Source organism: Corythoichthys intestinalis, chromosome 5 (assembly GCF_030265065.1).
Source record: "Corythoichthys intestinalis isolate RoL2023-P3 chromosome 5, ASM3026506v1, whole genome shotgun sequence".
NCBI classification, from domain to species: domain Eukaryota; kingdom Metazoa; phylum Chordata; class Actinopteri; order Syngnathiformes; family Syngnathidae; genus Corythoichthys; species Corythoichthys intestinalis.
The window spans coordinates 55,940,027-55,953,134 of NC_080399.1; the positions used below are offsets into that span (position 1 = coordinate 55,940,027).

The 13,108-nt window shown below is 37.6% G+C and overlaps 1 protein-coding gene and 1 long non-coding RNA gene across 2 annotated transcripts in view; one reads left to right on the forward strand and one right to left on the reverse strand.

Moving 5' to 3' along the window:
• Positions 1–13,108, reverse strand: part of LOC130915820 (uncharacterized) — a 73,348-nt gene that overhangs the window by 11,413 nt on the left and 48,827 nt on the right. The window lies entirely within an intron of this gene.
• LOC130915804 (C-Jun-amino-terminal kinase-interacting protein 1-like) overlaps positions 1–13,108 on the forward strand; it is a 49,180-nt gene that overhangs the window by 1,447 nt on the left and 34,625 nt on the right. The window contains exon 2 of the mRNA XM_057835902.1: positions 8,037–8,112. Coding sequence (XP_057691885.1) covers positions 8,037–8,112 — 76 coding nt within the window. The remainder of the gene's footprint in view (positions 1–8,036; positions 8,113–13,108) is intronic.

Genomic DNA, 13,108 nt, shown 5'->3' on the forward strand with positions numbered 1-13,108 from the left:
CAAACTGTTTGTCTTGGTCACCAGTGCAGCTGCCGTTTGGTACTTAAAGTTAACGATGATTGACAGGTTTGTAGCTTCGATCTGGCCAGAAACGCCTTGGAAGCTCTACGATCAAAAGGCACAAATGTGTTAATCATTGTTAAGCTTGGTACACAGTCTGAAGTGTGGTGTGGCAACTCATTCATTGTGTAAATGAGAGGCTGTTTTCAGTATAGGGTTAGGATCGGGACTCGGTATTGGCAGATTCTCACAATCAGGTGACTCGGACTCAGCTGTAAAAATATGCGATCAGGTCATCCCTATTATTCATGTTATACCATTTAATACAGGCTAAGGGGTTTTATCTGTGAATGATAAAGATTGGTCTATATAAAATGTATCAAAGACACCATGTCTCTGCAAAATTGCTGCTTTCATAAAGTAAAACAAAAGTTTACATTAAAAAAAATTTGTACATCCTGCGATGGGAATATTGCGCATGCGCACATTGCGATGGCAATGTTCAAACTATACATTGTACAGGCCTATTGCACATAATATTAAAAAAAAAAAAAAAAAAAGCAGTCTTGTTTTCATTGTAATATAAACAATGTGGATCTAATGCAGTGGTGTCCAAACTATTCCACATAGGGCTGCAGTGGGCGCTGGATTTCATTCCTACTAAACAAGACGACATCTTTTCACCAATCTGGTGTCTCACAAGTGTAATCAGTTGACCGCAGTCAGGTGCTGCTTGTTTAAGCACAAACTCCATTGGTTAAACTGTCTGTGGTCGATTGGTAGGAACAAAAACCAGGACCCACAGCGGCCCTTGAGGACAGGTTTGGATACCCATGATCTAATGCAATGGATAGATGACACGGGAAGCTCAGCAGAAGTTCTGAGAAGTTAAACGTAACACAACAGTTCAAAACTAGAACTTAAGGGACATGTTGGCATGAGTAAATGATTCAAATCATTCAAAGCTTTTAATATGTAAGACTTTTCATCAGTGCATAATTTGTAAATCATAAGGTGCCGGAACGCAAAGTACATAGGACAGCGCAGGGATGATGAGACGGGCACAGGTCCCGGAACATACGCAGAAAATGGTGCCATGCTGTGGGACTTAAAAGCCTCAATTTCAGAAAAGATCCAAAGTATAAATGTTATGACAACAATTTACATTTACTTAGGCTATACTCTCTTCTTCTTCCTCTTTCCCCCATTCGGGGTTATTGCAATACATTTTTAAAAAAACGTTTTTTTTTTTTATTATTATTATCATTTTCTATACATGAGAGGTGCCGGATCTGCATCATGACTGGATTTTCTCAATGAGAAATAACTGAATTCAAGTTAATGCACGCAAACGTTTACCTTGTCACCCTTAAATAATAATTCAAGGCATATTTTAAGGCCATATTATCTGTCAAAGAAATTAAAACAATGTTATTTATATGCAAGCACTTACCATCAGGGCTGAAGTCTAGCAACGTAACGAAAGTGTTAGCCAGTCGAGCAACAGGAGAGAGAGAACGGGCACCCATACATACACTGTAACATTAAAGGAAACGATAGCAAAACCGAACAAAACAAAATTTTGGGGTGTAAGTAAACTGGGCGACATGGTTAATGTTCACTTGTAAGCACAAATGATTCGGATGCACTTTCGAAATTCTATGAAAGGAGGCAACGAGGATCAGTGGCACGTGGGCAGATGGAGGGGTTCTGTTGATGCTAGATGCTCGTATGCCACCTAGCGGGACACCGAGACACCTGGGGAGTCAAAGCGAAAGAGATCTCGCATACCATCTGGCGGGATGCATGATGCTGAGGAACTCGGATACGCCAAGCGAGGCACAGGCTTCCCTGGATTTCGCTCATATGGGGAAAATTTGCTTGCATAAAGATACTCATTTTATCTCGTGATGATGCTCGTATCGTGACGGTATACTGTATTTTTCATTATTGCACAGGACAGTCACAGCTTTGCTCAATTTGAGGAGAAATGGCAGATTATAGCAGCTGTGAAAATGGATCTACTAGTTTTGGCAGGAATGTGGAGAGTTTTAACTCATTTGTGAGCAACAGTTCACACCAAACAGCTTCAAGATATACAGTTGTACATCTACTTATAAAATTAATTGGTTCTGGAAGTAGTTTCGTAACTTGAAAATTCTGTTAAGCTGTCGGAACACGAGGGGGGAATGAAGAGGACGCTGGGATACACACAAACACATACAGTAGACGTCCCTCTTAGCCAATTGGATGCCAGAAATGCAAGGCCATAGCCAATGGCAGAGCAGCTACTATAAGTTTGTTGTGTGTAGTAAACTCTGGGAGCTGCGAGTACCAGCCATACTGTATACAGAATTTTCAGGTTAAGACACGCCTCAATGGGAAAATATTGCCTCTTGTTACGAAAGAAATTTCAGGATATGAAAGGCAAAAATACAGTATGGCTGGTACTCGCAGCTCCCAGAGTTTACTGAACGTAACATACAGTACTTATAGCTGTTCTGCCATTGACTATTCTCTAACATTCCTGGCATTGAATTGGCTAAGAAGGGTACACTATGGGTATGAGTGAATCCCAGCGTCCTCTTAATTCGCCCCTCATGTTCCGACAGCTTTACATGAATGTATAAACTTTTATTCTTTACCTTATTGTTTTTTTTTTTTTTTTTTACATTATGCACAACTCAGACTTTATGTTTATTGTGCAATAATCTAATTGTAACATGTATTTGTTGCATGTTTTGATGCATTTTTGTGCATTATAAAAGATTTATATCTGAATTTTTGGGAGCTTGGAACGGATTGGGGCATTTACATGGAAAATGCGTCTCTACTTACAGAATTTCAAAGTTAAGATTACTTCCAAAACCAACTAATTTTATAAGTAGAGGTAGCAATTTATTTTCTTTGAGTACTTTGTAGCATTATTATTTACACTTTGAGATAGCTAGCTAGATAGATAGATAGATAGATAGATAGATAGATAGATTTTCAATCGCATGTTTGTCAAATACATATCCCTACAGTTACAAGAGATAGCAATGAAAAGAGTAATACACCCCCCTCCGCAAATAACTTTTAAATTTCATTTGAACAGTTTTAGTTTTGAATCAGTGTGATCATTGGGGGGGTGCCACATGAGGGGGGAAAATGCATTTTAAGGTGTACTCCACACTTATTTGGTTGTGCTGGCCATATGCGCCACTGTGGGAAACCAGTTGACCTTTTGCAGTACGTTGCTGCCACCTGTCTGTCAGAATAATTCACTGCATCTATTTTGTGACGGTTTGGCTCACAGTCTCATTAATTCACACAGTGCGGTGTCTATCGGTCGCATTGACACTCGTGAATGTTTTCTGCTACGATTATGCCTGGGAAATATATGTAAGTATTTTACGTTTGCAAAAACATGTGGATGCGCAGTATGTGTATACTTCAGTGGAGAAAAGTTGTATGTACAAAACTGTTCAGTTGTTGTGTTATAGAAGCTAACCAATGCTTAAGGCTAGTAGTAGCTCAAGCAAGTTGTGATATCTATACAATAGTTGTGCATGTAAGTGTGTTGTACTGTTTGTGGTATATTGAGTATTGAATATGTGTATGTTTCTGTGTTATAGTTTCACAATATCAAAAACAAGTGACTTCACATAAAACCAGAGAAGCAAAGAAAAGACCAAGCCTTGTGGTTTACTGAAGTACATTCATTGTTAGCTGGCTGTCGCGCAGTGCACAAGGAAACGTACTTTTGGGCAGTACATTGATATTTTAAAAAATGATTGAAAATGAAAATGGTTTCTAATTCTGGAATGACCCACAGATTACACAGACTACGTATGTGGAGCTTTATATTTGTTTTTTCCCCCTCTCTTTGCAAATTGAATTTCATGTGAAAATAATTACACAGTGTTTGTAATGTTGTCTGGAAACCATGAAAATAAAGGTCAACGATTCATTTGAGTGTATCTTTAAGTAATGTAGGAAGATGGTGTGCGAGTTTATTCAGGAGACCCTAATGTGACGTGATCTCTGCAGCCATGTTGAGGAAATGAGCTCAAGGGACCACAAGGACATAAGGACATACCGTAGTGCCAAAATTAGCTTTTGTGTCACTGCTACCTGTGACGGTAAATTCATAATGCTGTACAGCTGCAGACCAGTAAAATTTCAAAGTGAGGTCCTGGTGAAACACATGGGTTGAAAATTGAAGCTATTGCTGTTCTATTTTCAGACTTTTGGGTCAAATGTCTTCGGCGGGGCTTAATATAATTCACAATCAATCATTTTTTCTGCTTTGACATTGAACGGACAGTAAACTAATATTTTTGGTGGGGTAAGGGCGTGAAAGAATTGTCCATTCCTTTAAGAAAAATTGAAAACCTGATTTGTACCAGGATTTAAATGCTTTAAGCTAACAAATGTATATGAACTGCACTGCATCCTATTGGGATGTGCTAATACTGTGTTACAATTGAGGATTTCACAATTTGTAATTCTGACCAAAATGGTAATTAAATCATTTGTGAAAAAAATGTACAAATAGCATTTTTAGGGGAAAAACATTGTCATGCATAAGCAACAATATGAAAGACAAGTTTATGTACTTCATAAACCGACAGAGTGACATTTTATAACATTACTTCAAAGCTTTTTCTAGAATCAACTTCCAACTCCCTCCATTTGTCAAAAGCTGTTTTACTGACTGCTATAAACTTTGCCCTCTCAAACTAATGAACCAGCTGGACTGACCCCAGGACCAGCATTTGCAAGATCCATTCTTAAACCACTCAACACTATCTAAATGTAATACAGTACTGTGCATTCATATATACCAGGGGTGGGCGATTAATTCCACAAAGGGCCGCAGTGGGTGCGGGTTTTTGTTGCAACCCATTAAGAGGACACCTTTTCTTCAATCTGCTGTTTTATAAGTGCAATCAGTCGATTGCAGTCAGGTGCTTCTCATTTCTGCTGAAACCACATTGGTTAAACTATCTGTGCTGGGTCAGTTGGAACAAAGACCAGGACCCACTGCGGCCCTCGAGGACCGGTTTGCCCACCCCTGATATATCCGTTTATTGGGGGCAATGCTAAGATGACGTTTCAAAGTAATTGGTAATACTTATATAAGGACTCCTGACCAAGCTTAATTCTTTTTTTAAGTTGTTTTCTGTTAAGTTTTCAATTAACATTACACACTTGGATACAACACCGCGCCCTAAAAAAACAAACAAAACAAAACCAGTCAGGTTGCAATATCAAGACTCATCCTTGAATTTCCGCAAGATCATCAGATCCTTATGTCCAAGTTCTTATCATCCAGTAATGTTTTTGCCTTTTATGTTTGCTCTAAAGTCTCTCGATTTCTTCCATTTGTCTCTAAATTTGATCTCTTGTATTCTTAATCTATATGACCAGGCTTAATTTTTAAATTTCGTGGTCTAAAGAGTTTTCTTTTTAAGAATTAATCACCACGGCAACATTTTAGTACAGGAAGTCCCTGGGTTAAAATACTCGACTTACGCGATGTCGACTGTACGACCGGATTATTGTCCGCCATTTTGTCGCTACTCGTTTTTTATTTTATTATTATTTTTTTTAGTCGCATAAACAGTATCTTATTGTGCCTCACTGTATCTTATTTTTTACTTTATTTTATTAATATGACATGTTCTATCCTCACTCAACATGAAGTTGTTCAGCTTTACAGACCATGCTTATCAAAGTCCTGAATGATATTCGTCGGAATACCAATGTTGGCAAATCATCTGTTCTGCTACTATTCATTTTTCATTTCATTCCATTCGTTTCTTTTAATTATTTCAGGCCATGATTTTCCTTGTCAAGACAGCAAATATATACGGCTCATATAGTCATTTAACAAAAAAGAGCAGCAAAACTAAGTAACATAGCAACATCAACTAAATGCCTGAAAAGGAGTGGGAAGAAGAAAATGTATTTAAATCCCACCCCTATTCTCATCTAATTAAAAACAACAACAAAAATCTAGCTACTTCCTTCCAAAAATGTAGGCAACCAAAAATCAGTTCAAACAGTTTTGTACATTTGGCGGAAAACACAGACAAGACTGAAAAAGCAGTTTCTGCTCTTGAACTACTCTTTAAAAGAAACTGCTGTATTTTAAGATAAAACAACTGTTGTGTTTGATAGAACAATATGTCTATATGCTGCCATAGCAGATTCGTGGCACATTAAGCCCCCGAACTATGTTTAATTTGTCCGTTTTACCCTGAATAGCCCCGTTTACAGACGTCGCGCAACCGCTTTTGTTTCAACCCAGCCATAAAACAATGGTAATTCATTATATTTATTATTACAAATGTCTGTCGTTTTTAGCTTAGAATCATTCATTGATGTCTCATATTTCATAAAAAGAAAAAAAAAAAAAAAAAAAAACGACTTTAAAAATGTAATCACTTACATATTTTAAACTTTTAAACAAATTATGTCACAATGAAAAAAATGGCGTCTGTAAAAAAGTCACAGATATCTACCTCATAACTATCGCTTAATTGTATTTCTTTTGTTACTGTCGCATTTTCTCCGATATGTTAGATGATAAATAATTGATCCAAACAAAAAAAAGTTGAAAAAAAAAAAAACTTTTAAAAGGGTAAATATATGAAAAAGAAAATCTCGACCACTCCTTGATGTCTGTGATTTCTGCATCACGACCCTTGTTAAATTACCATGTTACACCCATAAAATCCTCAAAATATTCCAGCTGTGGCCATTCACAGCTGTGTCTTGACACTCAGTGATACATGCTACTGTACATGGAGTTTTTGGATCGAAACAAAGTAGGTACGCGATAATATCTCGTTAAAGTCATGGCATCTGTAATTCTGTTCTCGCGTGCTCTCACCTCCAGATAGGGTTTTGCTGTTTAAATTTTTTTTTTTAATGCCCTCCTGCTCAAAAATTTTCTTCCCCCAGAAAATTGAGATTTTAAGCTTTCCAATGATGTATCACACATGCATATCGGACAATTTTGAAAGTTGGCTAAATTGGGGGTCTCAGAGCGGAACTTCAAGTCACCTGAATGTTTTCCGCCATATACATTTTTGTAACAAATATTGGCCCTTGTGATGAAGTTACAACGGGTAACACCCAAACCAAAAACAATTTCATACCAAAAACAATTCCATACCAACATGGTAAATGAAAGTAACTATTGAAAGAAACTATTGGATCTCAGCGCTGCATTCAACACGGTTGATCACGACATACTACTCAACAGATTAATAACAGTGGGTAGGGCTTACTGACACTGTTCTTCAGTGGTTCACATCTTATTTACATGATAGGGATTTCATTGTGTCAGTCAGAAACCATCAGTCAGAAAGAAACGAATTCACGTGTGGAGTCCCTCAAGGGTCAATGCTTGGACCACTCTTATATTTAACATCTATATGCTTCCACTAGCTCAGATTATGGAACAGTATGACATCATCTATCACACCTATGCAGATGACACACAACTCATGATTATAGTCCCTTAGTCTCCCTGAGTAAATGCATTAATCAAATCAATGAATGAATGTGCCAGAATTTTGTCCAGCTAAATGTGGAGAAGAAAGAAGTGATCAGTTTTGGGACAAAAAAGGAAAGGTCAAAGATAAGCAGGCACCTTAGCACAATGTCACTTACAGCTACAAATCAAGTCAGAAATCTTGGCGTAATTATTGACTCAGACTCATTTTTTTTGTAACTATGTTTAGCAATTTTAAATTATCAAATGTTGTTTCACTAGGATTGAAGTGTGTGTAAAGTTTGGTGAGTTCCAGCATGTAGATAACATATTTACTGGCATTCTGTCAAATTTTAGAAGTACAAATGTCCCCATTTATGGGCAGTCTGGAACCCTGCGTGATGGCACGGATATTCTGTAAGGAAGACAAACACATTAACACAAACAAGATGTGTTATGATTGAAAATGCATGAAGGTGCTAATTCCATCAATCGGCATTGTTTTCTGCTCTCACACGGCTGCTCTCTTGTAACTATCTCTCCTCAGGACACCATTAACAACAATTCTCTTGGGAAGAAGGACAGATGGAAGGACTCCCGATCTTCATCCCCACACATTACAGGTATAGGGCGGGGTTCCCTGGTCTTGAAAAGACTTAAAGGTTTTTAATTCATTTATCCTGACTTGGTGAAGTGTAATAAAAAATTGCTTACATTGAAATTCTGCATGGCTTAAATTACACAAGGGGTTGATTTTTTTTGTTTTTTTTTAAATTATGCCCGCATGCCCAATTAGTGAAAAGTGTAGGAAAAACAACGCGGGAAAAACAACTTTGAGTGCTTGTATGCCATGTAAGTGACCCTGCAGCTTCAAAACATAGTTAATACAATGCACAACTGTTTCAATGAGTGGCATGAGCATAAAATACGCATGTGTGAACATTCATAACTGTACAGCATTTGACATTTAAAGAGCTCCTTTGCCTCTTTGTAATCTCCCATGTTGCCAATTTAAAAACAATTTTGAGTGAACTAAGATTGCCCAGCTCCCTAAAAGTATATAATACTCCCAATAGAATGCTAATGTTTCGTGATCCGTGCAACATTACATCTAACTAGTCCCCAATTAATTAATGAGCTCTGAGACATAAAAAACAATCATTAGAATCATTAGAATATACTGTATCTACCAAATGTCATTCATCACATGAAAATAGAGCAGAAATATTAGTGTCTTCAACAACAACAATAAAAAAACCTCTTGAGGTGAATATCAGGTTCAAACTACAACTGCCCAGCCATACACGTCATAATGATATTGACGGGACTCGTGGCGCGGGGCCGATTAATAACGGGCCTGCATTGTTGGCGTGGCCATCAAAGCTGACCAAGTGGAATCACAAAGAGCTTTTTTCGTTGACAATAAATGCTGAAATCCCTGAATTCTTTATAGATATGGATGTAAAACAGTCTCGATTCTTGGTTAAAAGCAACAAAAAAAAGTCCAGTTAGCATTTATTTTATGTAAATTTGTCGAAGTACGATGCTAGTCTGTCAGTCAATTTGGCGGCTGCAATATTTAAAGAGAGCTTTTCTGGTGAAAATTCTTGTGAATAAATGCTTAAATCCCTGAATTCTTTATAGATATGGACGTAAAACAGTCTCGATTCTTTTTAACAAAAGCAAAAAAACATGCAGTTAGCATTTATTTTACTTAAATATGTCGAAGGGCGGTGCTAGTCTGTCAGTCAATGCAGTTAGCATTTATTATACGTAAATACAGTATGTCGAAGAATGATTCTAGTCTGTTAGACAATGTGGCGGCAACCTTACAAGGAAGAGCTTTTTACGATGAAAATTCTTGTGAAAAAACGAAAAATATAATAATTACCTTGAATCCTCTGACAAATCACTTCTGACACAATCCTTCCTGTTTGTTGTTTCGTACTTTTTCAACATAAATCCGGTGTTGGATCGCAGCATGTGTCGCTGCGACAGACTGTGAATAACTCAAGCGGATTGTGGGATGGCCCCCTACTTGAAGTTGTGGCGCAGTGAAGGTCGAATCTGTCCCATCAATATCATTATGAAGTCTATGGCCCAGCTCTCTAGTATCAACTTGGACACATGATACACACACCTGAAGAGTGCACGTGCCCTCCACTAGCTACTGTACATCCGAATGTACAGGCAACAATAAGTCCACAATTAATTATTGCAGTAAGGTTTATTGCAGTAAACCTAATCAATATGACATCAAAAAAAACGTACAGGCAACAATACGTCCACAACAATTAATTAGATAAATGTCACTTTTCAATTACCGTCACAATTTACCTTGAAGTTGTTTTAGGCATGTTGTAAGTAACAATGAAAACAAAATGGATGACTATTTCCTTCAAAAATAATATTTTATCATAGCTTCCTGACCTAACTTTAGTCTACAACTGTTCTGTTTTAAGTACATAAAATTTGTGAAGGTTTTTAATAAAGGTTCTGAGTATAAAAAATAAAAATAGTTTCTGAGACTAAAGTCCTGTTCATTCACATAACAAAAAGTGCTGCCATTTTTTTTTTTTTTGCTTTTGTGGGAAAAGCTTTGATACAAATTGAGTCAATGACTCATTATATTCTTTAAACAAAGTACACAACAAAATCAAATAAGGAGGAGGCAGACTGTAATGAATAAGGTTTCTTTATCAAACGGTTGTTCATAAATACAATCCAAATTGAATTTCAAAGCACACTCTCTTGTATGACAATTTACAGTTTGAATGGGAGTTTGTGTGAAAGGAGACTCTAAACTGTGATATGAATGGTGTGTGGTGTTTTTCTTTGTAAAATGAAATTAGACAACTTTACTATCTAACAATAACTCAAGTGCTAATATGCTTCTTCAAAACACAATACAAACGGAACTATCTAACAATAACTCAAGTGCTAATATGCTTCTTCAAAACACAATACAAACGGAACTATATAACAGTAACTCAAGTGCTAATATGCTTCTCCAAACCACAATACAAAGGGAAACGTAAGACACTGATTACCATCATCGCTAGCTTGCTTAGCGCTCTGTGCTAAGTGGTAATGCCCCATCAGCAAAGAATACAAATAATACAATTGGTTTCATTTACTCTCCTCTGTTGGAGGCACACTTGATCTAGCAACACAAAAGACAATCTAAAACCAATTTCACTTTAACAGGTCGCGTCTAAGCATATGCCGGTATGAGATTCTGATGGTATGATAACCTTAAGCAAAAATATCACGGTTTCATGGCCGCTCGAAAATGTGTTACTTTGACATATCTGGGTTTATTTAAAAAAAAAAAAAAAAAAAAAACTTTTTTCCATTGAACAGGATTTTTCAAAACAATATTAGCAGATTTGAGCATAGGTACAATGCTAAGCTATAGCATGCTAAAATAACTGGAATATTCCAAATAAAATTAAAATAAATGCAGTCCTTTAGGTGAGGATAAACCCACAGCCACAGCTCAACATTATTACCATCAGAACATGAATAATTGAATCATTTTCCATAAAAAGCACGTGTGTATAACTCACATCACATTTACATTATACACACACTCTTCCTCAACACAAGCAGTTGCCAGAGGAAAAAAAAAAACATGTTTTACCCCCGCTAGACACACGAAACACGCTGGAGACTCTCGTAGCTGGTGTGAAATGTTCATTACTAACCTTTAATTTTGTATAAATGTGAAATCATATTGGCGGTGTTGCCTCCTCAGCATCCACCCTCCGCAAACAGGTTTTACATGTCGGTTGGCCCTCTTCGCCTAAGACGCAGCTGTCTGTAACTTTTCTCTAGCCAAAGTATTACCACACCAGCGATTTTATTTTATTCGATGGTGGGGGGGGGGGGGGGTTTCAGGAGTTTCACCACCTCCAGCCACTGAGCAACCACTGGTGGGTGAGGGTTGAGCCTTGCAGCTGCAAGCGAGGGACTTCTCCCTGCATTTTGGGGACATAAAAAATAACTAATACCGTAGGGACAGTATGACAGAATTTTTTTGAGGTTTTGAAACCGTGACATTTTCATACCACGGTATACCTTGAAACCGGTAATCGACACATGTCTAGGCGCGTCCTAGTATTATGTCCGGGACTTTCCCGGGACGAGGCATGTGTGAAAGCATGCGTTTGATTCCCGGGTCAGAGCACCAATAATACCTGACTGCATCCGAAAGCCAACAAACTACGCCCATGTTGCTACAAACTATGCCCACATGCTGCTATGGTAGATATCACATGTACTGTATATCGAACTAGATGCGAAATGACAGACTCAGCGGCGTTAGCACATGTACAGAGAACTCAATTCAAAATGACAGACTCGCCGGCGTTAGTAAACAGCAGCCATCTTAAAGCAGTAGACTTCTCAGGAAGGCTCTGTTGTAGCGAACCTTCCTAGCGAACCTAAGTGCCGTAATTTTCGTAATATAAGACGCTACTTTTTTCCTTCATTTTGAATCCTGCGGCTTATAGTCCAGTGCGGCTTATTTGTTGATTTATTTAGGTTAATAGATAACACTTCATTTGACAGCGCCGTCACAAGACTGTCATAAGACCGTCATAATTATGACATGACACTATCATGGGCATTACTGAATGCTTATGATAGTCATTAAGTGTCATCCGGCAAATTATGTCACTAACTCCATTTATGTCCAGCTTGGATCTTTTACATCGATTCAAAAGTGAGATCATTTGATGGATAACAATAAACGACATCTGTTATAAGCGTTCATTAATGCTCATGACAGTGTCATATCATAATTATGATTGTCTAATGACAGTCTTATGGCACCACTGTCAAATACAATAATTAGCAATTAATGAAACAATTGTAACACTAACTAAGAAAGAAGAGAGAAGAAGAAGAAATAATAAGCACAGAACATGAATTTTGATTGTTATTTACATCTGTAGCGCTGCAATGCATGCTAGGGGGCATGTTGGACGACAACAGTGTTGACAGCATGTGGCAGCAGAGGTTGACTGTCACCCCCAAGGGAGCAGTGATGGCCAAATGAAGCTTTTTGAAGAAATGTAGTTTTGCAGCCACCTAGTTCAAAGCTTCATGGAGGTTCATCTGATCTTATGACAGTTGTGTGATGCCGCCGTCAAATAAAGTGTTACCGGTTAATATCTTTTGATTAAAATATTCAATAATACAGCGAGGACAGCTGCGGCTTATAGTCCAGCGCGGCTTATCTATGAACAAATTCAGTTTTCTTGCCAAATTTGAACGGTGCGGCTTACAGTCAGGTGCGCCTTATGGTGCGAAATTTACGGTAACTTTTTATCTAAAATACTCCTTAATCTGCAAAATCTTGACTTGAATCTATCTTTAAATGATGAAACAGTTGTAAAGCTTTCACATGTCGAAAGTAGACAGAAGGGAAATTATGCAATAACGGTAGCAATTTTAATAACTTTAACGGGTGATTCACAACATTAAATGACTTCTAAACAGAGCAAAGTTTACAATCTAATTATCACAATATCCGCAATACCCCTGTGTCTAGTTAAGTTTAGGGTAAAGAATTGGGCTAAGGCCTATGGACAAATTTCCGGGGTACTTCCGTTT